The sequence below is a fragment of the Magnolia sinica genome, chromosome 5 (assembly GCF_029962835.1).
Source record: "Magnolia sinica isolate HGM2019 chromosome 5, MsV1, whole genome shotgun sequence".
Classification (NCBI taxonomy): domain Eukaryota; kingdom Viridiplantae; phylum Streptophyta; class Magnoliopsida; order Magnoliales; family Magnoliaceae; genus Magnolia; species Magnolia sinica.
Window position 1 is genome coordinate 89569885 of NC_080577.1, and position 20877 is coordinate 89590761.

Here is a 20877-nt window from a genome sequence, read left to right on the forward strand (position 1 = left end):
GCTGCCCCCTACACATGTACGCACGAAGAAGGAGAGCCCCACCGTCGATCTGGATCGATGGCGACTTCCAGAGAGGGCCCCCTAGCTAGAAGACGGAGTTTTGGTTCCTTGGAGTGGGCTCGATAATCAAGTAAAACCCATCATGGGATCTCACGATCAGGGCCCACTAGTCGGATTGATTTCATATTTTAGGTTTTGCTTATTGTTATTATTTAGAACATCATGAACGCTTTGGATTTCTTTATTTGATTTTTATTTTAGTTTACTTCATTGCCAAGTAATAGGTTGTGCACATGGTGCGAGTTTTGGGGTATAGGGTTTTCTTATAAATAGGCACCCCTTGTAGTTCTTTTAATTCCATTGAAGATTAATAAAAATTCTGCGTTTTCCTACTCTCTGAGTTGTGAAGCCTAATTGGGTGCGAAGCCCTCCCTTCATCGAAGGGTTAACTACCTGGTGCGAAGCCACATCTATCTCGATTCGCCCCATCCATCGCCATCTCTACTACTCATCTTTTACCATCCATTCTTCTCATCTCACTCCATCATCTACACTTCGAATCAATCATCTATTACAGCAATTCTCCTCCCCAAAGCAGAATTTCAGAATCTGGCCCTACAAGAGGGCTGAAACTTCGGCGGAGCACCACGCACAAGCCGTACATCGGATCGAGTTAAGATTTGGGGGTTTTGGAGTCCATCCCTGGCTGACCAGGGCCAAGTTGGCTTTTTTTTGAATAGTGGGCACCACACACGTGCGGCCGGGATCACACGCACGTGCATCTGGGCCATTATTGTTGTCCACGCGTGCGGTACTTTTCTAGTTTGTCTCTCTCCTCTCTTTCACTCCGCTTTCATACAAAATCCCTAAACCTAAGCCTAAATTACTCAAATCTCCAATTTTATGCCCCTTTTCTTACCCTAGGGTTCCCCGAATTGGAATTTCTGAATCCCTTGGATTATGAATTAATTACTATGCATGTGTGGATGATTATTTCTTATCTTTGAGTATCGTTTGGTTCATAATTTTTATTGATCCAGCCCTATCATGTGTAGGCCTGGACCCGCATAGATTTCCCTTAATTGATTGTTTGGACTTTCATGTGGGATATGGAATTTGTGTAATTGTTTCTGAAATAGCGTGATCTTAAGCCTGAAATCTCACATATCATATTTAATTTCCATGTCCTACATCAGAATTTTTCAATGTAAATCCATGTCTATGCATGATTCTCATGCATTGACATGGATTTGTGGCGAACAAATTAACATTTAGAAAATGGGGTAAATTAGTGAAACCTTAAAATTTCCATTTCTATATTGGAAAATATGTGAATTTCATGGTTAATTAATGTGGAAATTTTTATATATTAATGAGTGTTGATTGATCTATTGATTTGCCACAAATTTTATATATTTATTTTATACTGATTTTTTTCGACAACACATGGTTAGGGCCCTATAAAATGGCTTATTATATATTGTTTTTTGTAATATTTTGATTCGTGCATGTGTAAGCACGTGCCTTTTACATCTCCTGAAGTTTCAGTGAAAAATTCCACCTTTTTCCCAACCTTTTCCTCATTGTTTCCCTTGGAGATATTTTTCATACATGTTTCCGTATCTCCAATCATCGATAAATGCAACATTACCAATACTCAGTGCACTACTCTATCAAATTAACATAGCATAAACCTGTGTAATGCTACGAAGTTCTGAGACCAGTATTACATACTGTAATTTTATGCCCACTATGCCAGTGTCTGTCCATGATTGTCTCTATCGAATTGGGCCGTGAATTAATCATCGTGAATAGGAATTTAAAATCAACTTCAATATGGTTTAGATGCTCATGAAGCATTTGCTTGACAAATTTATCCAGACTATGCTGATAACTTTTTTTTTTTTTTTCCCCACGATTAGGATTGGATATATGCCAAATGCCTATCCTCTGATTATTGCCCGAGCTTTGTAAGTCTCTCTCTCTAAGTTCAGCTATCTTAATTGTTTGTGTCTCAATTTTTATGTACCACAGGTTACCACATTTCCTCTTGATAGTTTTTGTCAGACCACAATACCTTTTACTTTATCCACAACTTCATTGACCTTTTAACTAATGCACAAGATTTTGCCTATGTCATGTTTGAAAGTTTGTGAAACACTTAGCAGTAAAGGGCCCATTTTGGATCTCCTATTTTAGAAAGAACTGATCACTTACTGGCAAGGGCATGACAACTTGCTGTGCAGGCCTTTCATTCCAGCCAACATGCCACCAGTGTAGGACATCCTTACCATGCAAATGGTAGGCTCCGTTGTGAACATCACCTGGCACTAGAGTCAGGCTTGTCCGCATATCAGGTGGGCTACACCATTGGAATCTATGGACAGCTTATGGTCTGACTCAGCATATAGGTTTGGCCCACCTAATCTGTGGATCAGCCTGATTTTCAAGATGTGCCTATGATTTGCATGGTATGAATATCCTACACAAGTGGCATGTTAATAGGAGAGAGGTATGCCTGACAAGCTACCATGACGGTTACCTGCAAGTGATCAGTTCTCTAGAAAAACATATAATTTTCTGGGTACAAATTTCTACTTTCGCCTTGATAAATGTGAAAAGGGGTGTGTGTGTATGCATGCGCGTCTATATATTTGTGTGTGTGCTTGTTAGAGAGAGAGAGAGAGAGAGAGAGAGAGAGAGAGGCGCACCAGTTCTCACGAGTTCTCGTGAGAACTTTTTCAGAATTACTGATAATTGATCTTAAACTAAGCTTACTTATCTCAAATAAGTTACTTATCTACTATTGTAAGTAGAAAAAGTAACTTATCCGGTGGTATCCAAATGGCCCCTTGCAGTTACCATATGCTGGATGTGTATAAACTTCTGGTATATATATATATAATTTTGGAAATGGCACATCTAAAGCATGGGAGTACCAGTGAATGATCTTTAGCCATCTAAACAAGGAACTTTTTATAAATGGCACAGCGGCTTCATCTTTCGAGAGAGTAACGACGCAATGCACCAATATTTTTTCTATTTACGCATGAATTTTGGCCCCTTTTTCTAAAATTCGAAAAATCAATTTTTAATGGTTGTTTTGCTGTTTTAATCATGCCATTTGATGTGTTAAGCATAGTAGAACATGTTAATGTGCATTTTACAGATTTGGGGTGCTATTTTATATTTTTTTAATATTTTTTTCTATTTACGCATTTATTTTGGCCCTTTTTTTGAAAATTTGAAAAATTATTTTTTAATGATTCTTTTGCTATTTTAATGATGCCATATGATGGGTTAATCATGGTAGAACATGTTAATGTGCATTTTACAGATTTGGAGTGCCATTTTTATTTTTTTCCTATTTACGCATTTATTTCGGCCCTTTTTTTGAAAATTCGAAAAATCATTTTTTAATGATTCTTTTGCTGTTTTAATGATGCCATATGATGTGTTAATCATAGTAGAACATGTTAATGTGCATTTTACATATTTGGGGTGCCATTTTATATTTTTTTAATATTTTTTTCTATTTACACATTTATTTTGGCTCTTTTTTTGAAAATTCGAGAAATCATTTTTTAATGATTCTTTTGTTGTTTTAATGATGCCATATGATGTGTTAATCATAGTAGAACATGTTAATGTGCATTTTACATATTTGGGGTGCCATTTTATATATATTTTTTATATTTTTTTCTATTTACGCATGAATTTTGGCCCTTAAAAATAATTGCAAACACCAAAATGTAAGATATTTTCATATTACATTCATTCTAATATATCTATCATTGATAGTAGATAGTTAGAAAATTAAATATATGAATTTTGTAGTCAAATTCAGGTTATCTAGTTCATAAATTCATCAGACAGTCCGATACAACTTCTCACCAAAGAGTGAACCGTTACACCACCATAAACATGTTCCAATTTATAAATGAATGCATATTTGGAATGCTTAGAATATTTCGGATTTAATCCATATTTTTTCATATTTTTTTGGAAAAAAAAATTTGCGCCGTTACGGGCCGTTACGCCCCCGTATTCGTATTGGTTTCGGAGGGCACCGTTACACCAACCGATACCGATACGGGACACCTTGCCTCCAGGGCCCAACTTTCACCCTTATCCAAAACTTTGGTGGGTCATGGCAAAAGAGAGACAAAACAAGGGAGGAAACTGTTTCCTTTTGCCACGGCCTACCAAAGTTTTGGATCAGGGTGAAAGTTGGACCTTAGGGGTTTCATGGGATGCTGCATCGCATGCACGGTTCAGATTTTGCTCTTATATCAAGGGAGATGAGTTCTGAAAAAGTTATCACGAGTTCTCGTGAGAACTAGTGCGCAGGTGAGTATTCCTCCCCCTCTCTCTCTCTTGTTATATATATATGAGGTCACAAGTCCAACTGGTTGGACCACAACTTATAGTCCACCGAGTACTTCCAACCTTTCATGTTGGTGCAACATCTTATTCTTCCAATCAGTCGGGCCCACCGTGAGGATTTCCTTGAGCAAAAATCGGCCCCGTTCACTTATTGATTAGACCAAACTTGTATTTTTCTATTTATCAGTGGATCGATATTATTTTTCTTTGGTGTGGCCCATTTGATGAGTATATTTGGCTGATTTTTGTAGTACATTATTATAATGGTGGGCCCAACCAATTGGAAGGGTTGGATATTGTATGACAATAGTTTGGAAGTTATCCTCTGGGTGGACTGTAACTTGTGGTTCAACCGGTTGGACTTTAGACATGTGTGTGTTTGTGTGTGTGTGTGTGTGTGTGTGTGTGTGGGTGCGTGTGCGAGCGCGCACCAATGGTCACCAAAACAGGTGGTTGAATTCACTTATACCAGATAAAATCATCAATTTGGACCTGCCAACCACTAGACCCAGCCTTAGATTGCCCATGCCTCTTGAGAATATTTTTATCAATAATGAAATTTTATTGAAAAGAGACGAAGATCCCTTAGGGCAATGGAATTTCTACTCTTTAACAGAAATAAAGAATTTGTATCATTTTGAATCCAATTGTGGATGACCAAACAAAGGCAGTCTGAATCCCTTTTTGTTAGTTCTGGACATGAAAAAGGCCCCAGGTAAATGGAAATCTATGTTGCATTCCAAATGAACTTTCATTGCAGTATTTATTGTTTAAAATTATTACTAAGAACCATTCATTTACAAATGTCCATGATATTCAATACCACTTTCCTTCTAACGACTTTTTCCCATTTCTAGAAATCTGGGAGCAGTAGGAACCCCAAGGTTCCCAAAGGTCCAATTGAGTTTACCTAGCAGGAGTTATCCCAGGCAAATCCAAATGGACAATGGCCACTGTGATACCTCACGAGGTGCTTTGATTGTTCTAGAAGGCTTGGACCGTTGTGGGAAGACCTCACAATCTAGTAGACTGCTCGCATACTTAGAAGGGAAAGGATTTGCTGTCGAATCATGGCGGTTTCCGGACAGAACCACTTGTGTTGGGGAGATGATATCTTCATATCTTGCCAATAAATCACATCTGGATGATCGAACAATCCATTTGCTTTTCAGTGCAAATCGTTGGGAGAAGAGGTTGGTTTTCTTTTATATTGAGAATGAGGGGTTTTATGCCATATGAACTTCATGTATATTCCATAATATCGTGGTTCACATTTTGGGTTATTGATAACATATTTGTGCAATTTGTTTTCTCCAAGCATTTCTGGTTATGGTATGGTACACCCTTGTTTAATTATTTGGCATAAAGGAAATTTGAACCTAGTTCATGAATATGAAGCATTTGTGTTGTCATGATTAGCATATTTATCTGCTTAATATTCTTTGCATGGTTTTGTTTGTCAGATTTGGATGATACTAGTTTGATATTTGGAACATTTCATATTTGTAGTACACTATAATATTGTATTGTGGAGTCCAATGATATACATATTTATTGCTTTCAATGCTGTTACCATACCAGTTCCCGTCCCACTGGATAAGTCTGGATGCCTTCAATTCCATAAACTGTAGCCTCGTGATCCTAATCCCTTGTGCTTTTTAATGAAAAGCTTGAAACTGGGGTGACTTTAATGACTTTGGTAATTGAGGTGTAATCCTGCTAGTTTTCTTTCTAGTATAGAAATATAGGAAATTGGCACCCTAGACCAATCCTCTTTGGCACAATCCTAGCTAGTTTGGTGTGGAGAAAGGCCTCTCAGTCATTGTGTCACTTTTCAACTTGGCCTCTTGAAAGGATTTTATGATCTCGGAGTGCTACACGATGGTTGGCAAAGGGCTAATTTGGGAGCCTATATTCCGTCGGGAGTTAACAAATTCGGAAGTTTATGATTTTGCAGACCGGCTGGGTCTCCTTCATGAGGCATTTCTCCCTTGGTTTTAGGAATAGTTGGATATGGTGGTGGGACCTTAGTTGCATGATCCTTCTAATTGTCACTCCTGCTTCCGCTCCCACTTTTTACCTGTTTATACTTGAAACCATTTTTGGAACAGAAGCTTCCCTGCTCCTGCTCCTAAATTTGTAGATGCCCCACTTAATGCTTCTTTCAACTATAGGTGGGACTCCTCTGGAAGTTCGCACATTGTTTTGTGCATTTTGAAGTAACAGGGTTGAGATCTCCCAAGTGCTACCTACGACAAAGGATCTGTTGATAATGGAGTGATGGCATTCAGGTGGCTGCTTGGTGAAGGTAATTTTCTTACTATTGACCAAAACATAGATATGGGGATGTAGATTACTAATAGTTGATCCTTGTGCTTGAGTAATGAGGAAACTGTTCATCACCTCTTTTTGCACTGTGTTTACATCAGAGAGTTATGAGGAATTTTCATCCTATTTAAAGTTGCCTGTGTGCTGCTCGGTTCAATTCCTGAGATGTTCTAGGCCTAGGATCATGGATGGGGACTTTAATGAAGACTGTCCTTTCTGGCAAGCATAAGGTTGATTTGGATGGAAAGTAATCTGAACCATAGTGTTTAGCAATAGGTTGAAATTGTCAGTGGAACTTTTTCAGAAACTTTAATGTCAGATTTTCTTCTTGGGTGAAAAACCTCCAAAAGTGGGTCTAAGTAGTGGAAAGGGGTTACTTGCATCCTTAGGGGTGCCCCTTGAATTGTTGGTTCGGATGATTTCTCATTGTCCAGATTGCTCTCCTGTCCTATCCGGCTTTTTTTATTTTTGGCATTCGTGTTTGTTGACGAACCACAATGGACGGTGATGATCTCATGTGTGCCCCATCTTACATGGAGATTATGGTTTCTCCTTGAGTATGAGAGAGAGAGAGAGAGAGAGAGAGAGAGAGAGAGAGAGAGAGAGAGAGAGAGAGAGAGAGAGAGAGAGCACAATAGGTTATAAATCTCTCCTTGATTTGTTATTTGGGCTTTCATAGTAAATGTGAAAGTACAAAAATACCCCCCATACTTTAGTTATTACATAAAACAAAGCCTATGAACTAAAACTTTATTCTTACATACCATCTTAAGGACTAAAAGGAAAGATAATAGTGTGAAACGGTATAAAGCATAATGCCCATATAAAGTGGGCCATAGGTGAGATCTTGACGGTCCACATGTGAGATCATCATTGTCATCAACACCTCCCCTTAAGCTGGAGCTTATATCATGAATGCACAACTTGATGAAGGGATGATCTAAATGAGTGTGACCAACATGCAAACTTCCTTATTCGCCCCTTTTTCTATAATGAGGTGCCAATCAAATTTGATGTGCTTAGTTTTCTTATAATAAACCGGATTGTTGGTAATATAAGAGGTAGCTTAATTATCACAATATAGCTTCATGGGAACGTTAACCATAAATCCCAATTCACACATTAATGTCTTCAACAAAACAAATTCACATATGGCATGAGCCATTACCATGTACTTTGTCTCTGCACTTGAACGGGTGACGACAATTTGCTTCCTATTTCTCCATGAAACCGTGTTATCTTGTATGAAGGTACAAAAGCCTATGGTAGATCGTCTGTCAGATGGAGAACCTACTTAGTCTACATTTGAGCTTGTAGTAGATCGTCTGTTAGATGGAGAACCAACTTAGTTTACATTTGAATACCCTTTACTTGAAGATGACTATTGTGCTTATACAGAATATTACGACCGTGAGCTCCCTTCATGTTTTTGAGTGTATGAATCAGTGTTTGAAATATCGGTATCGTGTTACGTATCGCATCCTTGGGATACATATACATATCGGTTATTGCATAGGATATATCGTTTGTATTGGGTAGTTATCGTACTTTTTGGGAAATATGGGGAAACGTTAGGAAAATAGTTGAATTTTTCAATGAAACTTCAGGGATTGTTAAAAAAGACCTTAATACACTCTTTTAAATCATAATATCTCAAAAAGGAAGTGAACATAATAGGTTTCCTTTGTATAGGTTCTTAAGGTATGCGTTGTCTGACTGAACTAATGTAACTATATTCAAATTGAATGTATAACATTTAGAGTGTATGTGATGATCATTTCATCAAACACTCCTAATTACTTTGAAATTAGTCTCAATTGACAGCTGGTTGAAGGGAAATTTCATTAAAAAAATAATATTTTATTAAATTTTAATTAAAAAATAATTTTTATTTTTTGAAAATTGACAAGGACTTAGCAAATCAATAGATCAACCATCACATTGTTTGAATTATCTCCGATATTATCAAAATATCTCTTATATTCTTGTTATCTCTAGCTTGGCGATACCGATAACATTGGTAGCGACACCGATAACACCGGTGGTATTGGAAATTCCAGGCATCAATAATGTATCACTAAGTATCGTCAACGTATTGATATCGTGAATAATTTCAATTGTGTAATTTCTAGGCGTTGCCTATATTGCTAATGTATTGATATTGTCAATATTTTCGACTGCATAAATTCTAAGTAATGCTTGCATCACAAGTGTATCGGCGATATTTCAATAAGATCACCAATGTAGAGATATCATAGAAAGTGTGTTTATTAAAAAAAAAAATTCTATTCCATTTTTTTTTTTTTTGTTATGAGCACATTGTTGTATGTAGTTTTCAATTTGTCATTGCTAATATTGATAATATCTCAATATTATCGTTATCACAACATGCGCGATATCAAGATCACAAGCTTTCATTTCCTTTCCAATTGTTGATGATTTTTATTTTTATTTTTATTTTATTTTATTTTATTTTTTTAATTTATGAGTTGCCAATATTTTGCAATATTGATGTATGTTTGGATGGACGATTGTATGCGTAGATGGGATGGTTAGACTCTTTCTTACGACGATACATGCTTTTAAGCTCCCATTAAATGGAAATTTACTGTGTATACATTCTTTTTTGCAAACTTTTTATTCTTAACTATGCAAATATATGTATTTTAGCATCTCCTGAAGTTTCACTGAAAATTCTACCATTTTCCCCATGTTTCTTGAGTCCTATTGTGCGGCGGCCTTATGCTCCCTCGTGGTGGCCGAGTGGTCAAGCATGTTAGTGTCGTCCCTACCGCAGTAGTCTTTCAGGTCACCGTGATGGCCACCAGGCCTCCTATAACGCTTACGTGATGAGTATTGGCTGTTCGCTTCCAAAAGCTCCCTCCCTTCTGCATCTGCAGCATCTCAATGATTACGATGATATGAGCATCCTAGGGGTTAAAGTGGAAAATTGTTTAATAATCTTTTCTGTCACCTGGACTACGCCAAGATCAGAAACCTTTACTGTCCCAAATTGGTCAATTGCATACTCATTTGAGCATAAATTTCTATGGATTGGATTCTTTGAGTTTAGAGTTGTGGCTGGTTTTCCAGAAGTCTTTGTCCTAGAGTCGAAGGTCAGAGTCGAATCGACCGATTAGAGGCTCAACGATTTAGTCCAAATGAGAAAATAAGTTTGCCTAAAGAGAGGACTCTGATTCGGTATTCAAAGAACTCCTTTCTAGTCCGAGCTTAGCTTTTGCTCGGCCCAGAGACTAAACAAATAAGAATGAGTTGTTACCATCTAACCAGCTAGGGATGGCGTGATCTGGATGATGAGCTTGACAGCTTAAACAGTAATTTGGTGTGATCTAGGTGGCTTTCCTTGGAATTATAATCATGAAACATTTTGCCTTTTAATCAAGGGTATTCTACATGATGTAATTAAGGGTCTGTTCTAGACCACAACCTGGAATGTAAAGAATTTAGAATCTTTGGAACTTGTGTAGTGTTCTTATGTGCTTGTTTATGTTTATTTGTGGATGCCTATAAAGCCCCTTCCTCAAATAAATAAATTACTTGCGTGTTCCCCACGTTTATCAAACTAGCGGCTTTGCTGGGGCATCGAACCCAGAATCTCTGGTTCGGCCAACTAGAATGGGAGCGTCTTCTTAAGGCATACATAAATGACACGAACTTGTATATATGAATATATCACAAGGAGGACCGTTCGGTGCCTTAATGGGCACCAAACTAGCAACTCTCATCGGGAACGTTCTTCCCTTCATCTTTAAGGCGAATAGACCTCTTTTCTTTAAATAACCCTAATAATGGATAAGAACATGATTCATCGTATTTATCGATGCTTGCTGCACTAATGTTCTATGGTTGTGATTCATTGACAAAAAATAAGAATTTTGAAAGAAAATACAATGGCTTTGGCTTCGTTTAACATGTGCAGCTTCCTGCCCGGAGGAGGGTTTAGCTTCCCTCATGTCAAGAAGCTGGTCCAAGGATGAAAAGAGAAGCGAGAACTGAAGAAGGCAGCAACAAGAGCCAGCTACGGGAAAGCCATGAATAGCGCTCACCATACGGGCAAGAAGCAATGGTGGCCGATATATTCCGGAGGAGCCATAGGACCAATGCGAGATGTGGTTGACAGAAAGAAAGGATTCGTGATGACAACTAAGGAATTCCCAGCACTCCCTAAGTTAACGCACTCCCCTTATAGTCGGAACACGTCACAATTCCCAGAAAGTCTCAAAGCGCCAACCGTTACCTTGACTTCAAGAAAGTCGGCTTCAGAAAACCAACAGATTCATCTAGTGATAGTAAATGTGATCAAGGCTGAAGAGGAAGACACGATGACAATACAAGAACATCTAAACGACATGTCGTAAGTCCACGCTCATCTCTTGAAGAAATTCAAAGCGATGCATGAATTGTTGATGACAATGATCGCCCATAATGCCACTCGGATAGTTGTGCCAGCTACTCGTCAATCCATGGAAGAATCACAAGGGGCCGTAGATGGTGCCCCACTTGAAGAACCGCAAGTTTAGCCACGAACGGTGTCCCGTGAACTCGCACCTACGCAACCGCTACATCTTTCGAAGGAAGAATTATCCCAAACGGTCTCTAACATGTTGAGATTGGAAAAAGAGAAGGAGAGAAAATGGAAGTACATGTATCAGATGCCGTACTCGGCTGAAGTAGATGAGATTCCCTTTCCGATGAACTTCAAGTGCCTTGATTTCACGAAATTCAACAACCGCGGTTCGCCTGAAGAACACCTAATGCACTTCATTACAATTATGGGAAACTTCACCATAGTTCCCCAGCATTGTCTCAGGCTGTTCAGATCCACGCTAATAGGATAAGCCTTCCAATGGTACCCCGTGTTGCCGGCGAGGTCGATAAAAACTTGGGAATAGATGCAAGACATCTTTATCACCAAGTTCTTCTCTACCGAGAGAGGTGTCATTGATAGATCTGACATTGGTCCAACAAAGGCCGAGAGAACTGGTAGAAAAATTCATCGACTGATGGAGGTCTGTGGGCGTAATGTGCCGGGAATTACCGATTGAAGAACAAGTTGTAATGTGCATGAGGGGTATGGAACCGATCATAGCCTATGGATTGGCCAACAATAATTTCCAGACACTCCGAGATCTGACCACCAAAGCTCATCTGGTGGAGGAAGCCGCCGTTAAGGCGTCCTTTAGGATGGAGCGGTCGAGGCGAGAGACAGGCTGAGTGGTCGCGTCAAATTACGCAGACAAGAAGAGGAATCCGAGAGACAACAAGCGGGGCAACTTTGACAAAAGAGGCAAGAGCTGTAGAACCCGAAAGGGAGAGAAAGGCATATAAGATAACTCACCCTACGACAATAAGAGAAAAGGATATGGCCAATGGGCTATATACGTTTCAGTTAGAAGACTTGGCCCCTCTGATGGATTGTTTGGTCGAAGAAGGTGTATTGAAGTTACCTGAGTCATCCTGGCCAGATGAGGTAGGGCGTGTGCTTTGTTAAGTAGATTAATTTTCAACTAGTCAACGATATCTTCTTGGATCATCAATCAATTCTACCTGATCCACATTAAAATTTCGATTTGGGTCTATAGGAGTTTCGATTGGCTTGGCTCTCAAAAGACCTGTCTTGGCCACTAAATCTATCACATATTTTCATCATGACAAATTATTTCCCACATTAGATCTTGCTACCTCAATATTTGAGAAGTATCGAAGACGGCCCAAGTCCTTTCTATAGAACTGTTGTTGTAAAATGTTTTCAACTGTCAATGCCTACATTGCCACTGTAGTGATAATGATATCATTCACATACATGACCAACATGATGATGCTTGCCTCACTTCGGTTCATAAAGACAAAGTGGTCAGCTTGACTAAAATTTGTTCCATATTCAAACACCATTTTGCTAAATTTGTCGAACAGAGATTGCTTTAGGCCATAAATTGACTTCTTACAATGGCACGCTTTGTTTGACTCGTCTGAGCAACATAGCCAGGCGGTTGCTTGATATAAACTTCTTGAGTAAGATCCCCATGAAGAAACACGTTCTTCACATCAAGCTGGTATAAAGGGAAATCCAAATATGCATTAACAGAAAGAACAACTTGCATAGAGTTAAAGCTTTGCTACAGGAGAAAATGTCTCTGGATGGTCGAATCCTTAGGTCCGATAGTACCCTTTGGCGATCAATTGTGCCTTTTAATGGTCAACTGAACCATTGAGGTTGTACTTAATTGTATGCACCCATCAACACCCAAATTGCACATTTTTCAGCAGGTAAGTCAGCTAGAGTCCAAGGTTGATTATGATAGAAAGCATTCTTCTCATCTTCTATAACTTTTTTCCATCCATTATGACTGAGAGCTTTTTTTTTCTCGAAAGAATGAGGAATAGACAGAAACGACAATGATAAAGTACAATTATGAAAGGAAGGAAATAAACCAGCAAATGAAATAGAATGAGAAATGAGAAGTTGAGTGCAAGAATGTATATCCTTGCGAAGAGCATTGGGTAAATTGCGTTCATTAGACACTAAAGAAGGAGATTCAAGAGGGAGATGATCTTCGAACGAAGCAAGAGGATTGGTGGGAACTACGATTGTATGAACTTCATTACCATGCTTAGAATGTCTAGAGTAGACTGGCAAAGGTGGAGATAAATGTTGTATAACATTTCACCTATTGAAGGTTTTGTATTAGGCACAGTGGGAAGAGTAGTAGAAATATCCCAAAATTGCAAGACTTACTATCTTCAGAAAAATAAGGATTATGTTCAAAGTATGTGATTTCAGTTAATACATAACATTTACGAGAGGACAAGATTATAAAATTTGTATCCTTATTAGGTACTATGAGTATCTAAGAAAGATATAGTTGATGGCCTTTGGTTCAAACTTTTTGAGCACATGATCTAACTAATGTACGAAGGACACACATCCAAATACTTTAGGGGCAACAGAAAACATAGGAATACTAGGACAGAGAATAGAAAAAGCTGATTTACGATCTAAAACAGATGAAGACATTTGACTTTTTAAATGGCATGCAGTTAAAATTGCATCACTCTAAAACATTTTTGAAGTCTTCATATTAAAAAAAAACGCCTTGGTAACCTCATGTAAGTGTTGATTTTTATGTTTTGCTACACCATTTTGTTGTGGTGTCATGTGCACGAGGTTTGATGAATAATGCCATGAGATGAGAGATACGAATTATGTTTATGAGAAACATATTTCCTAGCCTTTTCTGAATGGAGAATATACACCATAACTAGAGGTGTACACGAGTCGATCCAAGTCGAGCTTTGCCCAACTCGGCTCGACTCGGCCAGCTAGAGTCCTCAGCTCGAGCTCGGCTCGGCCATCGAGCTTGGATTGGCAGCTCGGCTCGGCTCAGTTAGCAGCTCGGTCCAGTTTGAGCCGAGTTCGAGTTCGAGTTTTCGAGCCGAGTTTTGAGTTCGATTGGGCCATAGCCACCAGGCCAGTGGTCGAGTGGGGTCCATTAATCGGACGGACACTGCTCGCCACTCTCCACACCCCGACCGGAGGGCGAAGGCAATGTGACTGATGAGATGAGGAGAGGAGGAGAGGAGACTCACCTTTCAGTTGTCGGTCGTCCGGACAGACACTGGAAAATGGAGAGGAGAGGAAGGAGAGTAATCGCCGGTTGGGCGCTGGAGAATGGTGAGAAATAGAGAAGAGGAGAGTGGTACTGGTCATTGGTTGCCGTTAGGGCGCTGAAGAGAGTCGAGTTCGAGCTCGAGATTGACTTGGGGTTAGGGTTTTTAGGGTTGGGTGAATGGCCGAGACGAGAGTGGGCGCTGGGGTTAGGGTTTATATATATATATATATATAAACCTATTTTGGGTGTCTGAGTAGATTAGATATTATATATACTTAAAAAATCGATTCGAGCTGAACCGAGTAGAGTTCGAGCTCAATACTGAGTCGAGCTAGGTTCAGCTCAGACTCAACTCAAAATGTTTCAAGCTCAATAAAACTGGCTCGACTCGGCTCGAACAAAGTTTCGATCCGAGTCGAGTCGAGCTTTTCTGAATCGATTCGAGTGAGCTAACTCGCTAACTCGACTTGTGTACACCTCTAACCATAACATTGAATTGTGTTTACACTTCATATGAAATTCCTTGAAGTAAGAAAACACTTTAGAGCAGTCTCTCATTAAGTATAACCAAGTCATGCAATGTAAGAATAGTAGTCCATAGATAATAAAGTACTTGGACGTCAAATAAATTAGTAGTATGAACTTGACCCCAGACATCGGAATGTACTATAGAGAAATAATTAAAACTCCTTTTGTCCACATGAGGTGGAAATAAGACTATATAATGCTTGCTCAACTCATAAGCTTCACACTCTAACTTAGACACATAAGATAATGACTGAGAAGACTATTTAAACTACTTAATGAAGGGTGACTAAGCTCGCAATGCCACTAACCAAGTGAGATATCTGTCCGCAGTGCAACTCCAATTATTCTATTATTGAGATAATAAAGACCATTTGCTTCATGTCCTTCGCCAATCATCGTCCTTGTCTTTAGATCTTAATTCACAATAGGAATGATGAAATGTAGTAGAACAATTCAAGGATTTGGCTAGCTTATTGACAACAAACTCAAGGAAAATTTTGTAATATATAACATTCATGACGATGGAAGAGATGGAGTGGGATTAGCAATACCCAACCCAGATACACGGGTTGTAGTGACATTTGCTAATGTTCAGAGGAAATTAGGAGTAGACTTATCTAATTGAGACAAAATACCATGCTTACTAGTTATATGGTCTGAAGCTCCAGAATCAATAATCTAAGGAACACTTGGAGGAAGTAGGCTATGTGATACCTAATTAGGCAAGAGTAGTAGTGGAGGACGCATGGGTGGAATGATCTTTCAGCAATTTCGCACACTCATCCTTGGAGATTGTAACTATATCACTTCGAGACATAGCCTTCGAAACTGTCATTGGAAGATTGAACTTGATTTGCCCAAGCTGCCCTACTAGTCAGGTCCTAACATGTATCGAATATGTGGTTAAAAAGACTGCAATTAGAGCACTGCTGATTACCACAACCACGGCCACGATTGCCACGAAAGTCTATACCATGACCTCTTGAAGTATTCCTATCTTTAAAATGGCTTCCACATGAATTCTACCATCAAATTGTCCACCATAACTATGATCACCATGACTTCATCTTCCCTACCAGATTAAGAAATAAGCGCCGACCGATTAGATGTAGATGAACTCAAATGTATTTATACTAATAGTAGATGGCATTTTACTTTCTCCAAGAATCTCAACTCGCACAGGTTCGAATTCAGGACTAAGACCAGAGAGGAATTTGACAATATGAAAGTCCTCTCTTTGCCTTCTCATGGTCTCATTATCAATGGACAGTGGTTGAGATATGTTCAATTCTTCCCTCATACCCCACAATGCAGAATAATACTCGCTTACACTCTTATCCTCTTGTTGAAGCGCAAAGATGTTTTTGAAGCAAATCGTATATACGAGTTAAAATTTTCTCACCCGAATACATCTCTTTCAAAATTTCCAAACTTCTAATTCTGTTTTGAAAAAGATAACATTTGTACTAATATACAGTTCTATACTATCCATAACAGGGCTCTATTATGAGCATCTTTTGCCTCCTAGTTTTCATAAATTTTGAATTTTCACCAGGCTAAGTGGATGTAAGATACTTTAATTTTCTTCTTCTTATAAGAAACACTTCTATTGATGTGGCCCATTCTAAATAATTCTCACTATTAAGTTTAGTCGATGCAATTTGAAGATTCATCGACTCAGATGGAAGCAAAAGTCTATTCTTAACATCATTCTTGACGTCCAAGAGGAGAAGAAAATAAACACGTAGGGAAGAACTTGAACTTAGACTCACCCAACACTTGCTGCAAGGGAGCATAAATCAGTGATCACCACCACACACTCAAGAATTGATTAATAATGAATATGAAAAAAGGTTCACATTCATTCACGACTTCTACACCCGCACTTGATCTTCACATATGGCCATAGATGCATAATGGCCCACTTTGAATCATCATGATTGGTTGTATATGAAAGTGGGCCTTAAGTACACTCATTAGACATAATTACACAACCTACTATATGGTGGTTGAGTAAAGAATAAATTGTTTTGCATAAATCAATCCAAATGATTTAGGATTTCACCTTGTAGAAACAAAAAATGGCAGAGGAGAAAGAACGTGAAAGAAAGGGGAAGAAATATGGTACTTGATTTATTGGGTCCTTACTCATGCCTCAGTGGGTAGACTCACAAGAGTTTCAACACGAGGTTATGGGTTTGAGTACCCATTGGGGTGAAATCCCACTGTGGTGTGAGTGCGCGGGTGTGTGTGGGGTGTGAGCGCGTGTAAAAAAAAGTGTATTGGATCTATTATCCCTCTGATACCATGTTTAGAGAGAGAGAGAGAGAGAGAGAGAGAGAGAGAGAGAGAGAGACGAGGGGACAATAGGTTGTGATGCCCCTAGCCTCTCCTTGATTTATTATTAGGCTTCGTGATAAATGTGGAAGTACAAACATACCCCCGATACTTAAGTTATTACATAAAACAAAGCTAATGAAGTAGAACTCTATTCTAACACACCATTTTAAGGACTAAAATGAAAGATAATAGTGCAAAACACTAGAAACCATAATGCCCATGTACAGTGGGCCATATATGGCCACACGTGAGATCATCACGGTTTGCACATGAGATCATTACGGTCAATCAAAAGTATCTATTGCTTCATATCAGTGTTCAAAATATGGTATCGCGCATCGCACCCTTGGGATACAGATACGTATCGGTTATCACATGGGATATATCGTTCGTATCGCATAATTTATCTCACTTTTTGGGAAACATGGGGAAACATTAGGAAAATGGTTGAATTTTTTAATGAAACTTCAGGGATTATTAAAAAAGACATTAATACACACTTTTAAATCATAACATCTAAAAAAAAAGTGCACATAATAGATTTCCTTTGTATAGGGTCCTAAGTATGCGCTGTTTGTCCTTAAGGTGATGTTTAAAGATAGTTTAAGTAAATGAGCTTTGGTTTATGTAATAACTTAAGCGTGATGGTATTTTTGTAATAAACAAATATTATGAAAGCCCTAGCGACAAGTGAGGGAGAAGCTATGGTCGTCACCACTTTTGAGCCTCCTCTCTCTCTATTGCTTCTCTTGATATTTTCTTTCTTTCTCCTTCTCAATTTCACTCAAGGAACATGGTATCTGAGCAGTAAAAGATATATTATTATGTCCCTTTCTCTTTCTTTTAGTTCTTCTCTTCTTTTTTCCTCTCTACAACGTGAAGCCCTAGATTGTTTGCAGGCGAACTTACGCAAATCACCTTTAGTCATTATTTAGTCACCATATGGTGGGTTATGTTGTTGTGCCTTGTGAGTATGCTTGAGGTACACTTCCACATGCAACCAATCATGATGGTTTAAAGTATGCTATTGTGTCTATGGTCAGATGTGAAGACCAAGTGAGGATATAGAGATAGTGAATGACAAGTGAAGGGTTCTTCATGTTCGTTATCAATCGGTCTGTATGTGTGCGGTGGTGATCTTTGATCTATGCTTTAAGAAAGCAAGTGTTGGGTGAGTTAAGTTCAAGTTTTTCCTAGTACATTGATCTTTTCGGTTCCTTAAACATTGACGTCAATAATGATGTTAAGAGTGGTCTTTTGACTTCAACTAAGTCAGTGGATTCTCAGATTACACCAACCAAACTTAACTGTGCGAATTATTTATGATTGGCCACATTAGTAGAAGTGTTTCATATAGAAAGAAGGAAATTTAAGTATCTGATGTCTCGACTCCTCTAAGCCTGATGAAAGCTCAACAAATTATAAAGATTAGGTGGCGGAATATGTTTAAATTAGAGCCCTATTATGGAAAACATGGAATTGCATGTTAGTGCAAATGTTATCTTTTTTTAAAATGGCAAAAAAGTTTGGGAAAATTTGAAAGAGATGTATTCGGGTGAGAGGAATTTAACTTCTATATATGGGTTTTTTCAAAACATCCTTGTGTTTCAATATCAACCCACCAACGAAAGATAGTCAACTCAGCTGTATCGCGGAGGCCACCGAGGATGAATCTCCCGGATCCAAAGGAGGTCTGACGATAGTGCGTCGGGAAGGTTTCTTAAAAAACGGAGAATTGTCTCTCATCCCAGAAGAAGCCACAAACTTAGAAGTCTTTGCCAACGCTTTGGACATCACTCCCCTACAGACAGCTAGGGAGATACCGACCCAAGTGGGTGACTTCATCTCCTTGTTCTATTGACCACGTTCTGTACTTCTAGACATCACTTCAATGTCAAATATGGAAAAACAATGGTACAAGGATATGCTAGGATGTGTTGGCAAATCTATTGGTATGACATTCTAGGAGAGACTCGCCAATGGTCTACTACTTAGTGCCACTTCCGTTCTTTCTGAATGATTGGCCTGAACCACTGCGTCTAAACCTGTTAAAGGACAAAGTTTGGGGTGAGGGAATGCAGATGAAGACAAACTCCGATGTACTCACTGTGGAACAAATATGCCACACTTGGGTTTTTGGTTTGTACAAGTGGGGAACATGGTTAGTGATTTAAATGTTGATACGATAGGCCTCATGTGGATGGCCTTTGCACTAGAAATCCCATGTATACGAGGATCATAGCTGTTGATTCTTTGGCCTTTTTATGAATATGGACCATTGCTATGTTTCTTTCTTAACCATCAATTTGACGGCCAGTTACTCAGCAATTGAAGGGTTATGATTTTCACTATGCGTTGGCTGTCCAAAATGGGGTGAGTTATATCAACAGTTTGGACTGCTGAACCATGGGTCCACTTGTACAAACTGAAAACCAAGCACACTGCTGAGAATGCCTCTTCTCTACATTGCAAGATCTGACATAACGTCATGTTTCCAGCTGGTTGGCCAATGGCCCAGTGAAGTCTCACTTGGGGGTGGTGTTAAATGTTCATTTTGGCAGAAGCTTGATTACATCTGGAAACTCAGATGCTGAATAGGCCAGCTGCTCAACAGCTGAGAATCTATTACTGCTTTTACATTTGCATGGTGAATAGTGTGATATTGCTGAGGCAAAAGCCCATGCATATAGCTCAGTCAAATGCTTAAACTGAAGACCAAATAGGACACAATCTAGATTTTTCTACTGGTGAGCTCATGACTATGTTTTCCAAATTGCAAAGTATATTCCATTTGACCATGTGCTCAATGAATGCACAAGATTCTCTATAGCTCGACCACGACGTTACAGGTTCAATCCTATAGAAATAAAAAATATAAACAAAGGATAAAAAACCCTGTAAGACTGCTACCATTTTGATTGAAAAAAATTGCTAAAACTTAACTAGTAGTCGAGTACCTCATGCATTATGAATGACAATCAGCCTTCGGTCATTCTCATTACAGCATTTAGAATGGTTTTTGTGGGTCTGGTGACAGCTGAATTTGTTAGCTTGAAGGGGCTCTCAAGAGTAGCATCCTGCCCCTTTGCTCTATATTGCTCCTCATGCTGTTGGGGAGTTATTCAGTCATTCCTTTTGTTCTGATCAGTGTTGGGATTTTCCTATCATTTTGATCGAGAGAATGTATCACGTACCTGCCCATTTTTACCTTGTGGAATTGTTAGGCCCTGATGTGCCATTCTGTAAAAGTGGGCTTCATGATTCAGTGATCCAAACTGTTGTTCTGACAGACCTCACTGTGGATTGGGGATTCCCTAGAGTCTTCTAGATTTCAATATGTTAAATCTTTGATCAATAGCATATAAATATATTGTAAAGAAAAGTATGAAAATGGTCTAGGATTGGATGACTGGTATCTTTTCTGACTCTTCCAAAACAGATCCATGGACCTGGCGACCATAGATGACTAATGCATCATGCTTTAATGTGACAGCAATAATTTCATGCTGAAGCAACAACGCTTTCTATTTCTAGCTTTCTCACTTGATCTTAGCATGAGGAGCATGTCTTATGTGAGAAACATGTACATGGGATGCATTATGCAAGCCTATGAAAGCTTACTATATGTTTTTGTGTGCACGAAGGCACACAAACACACCAAACA

At 38.8% G+C, this 20877-nt stretch overlaps 1 protein-coding gene across 9 annotated transcripts in view; it reads left to right on the plus strand.

The window, feature by feature from the left end:
* Positions 1-20877, plus strand: part of LOC131246274 (thymidylate kinase) — a 46206-nt gene that overhangs the window by 19879 nt on the left and 5450 nt on the right. For 7 of the 9 annotated variants that reach the window (XM_058246215.1, XM_058246221.1, XM_058246216.1 and 4 more), the window contains one exon: positions 5244-5579. In XM_058246215.1, the coding sequence (XP_058102198.1) occupies positions 5244-5579 (336 nt within the window). Of the gene's footprint in view, positions 1-1917; positions 1971-2008; positions 2035-5243; positions 5580-20877 lie in introns of those variants that run through there. The other 2 variants (XM_058246218.1, XM_058246219.1) reach the window with 2 other exon arrangements.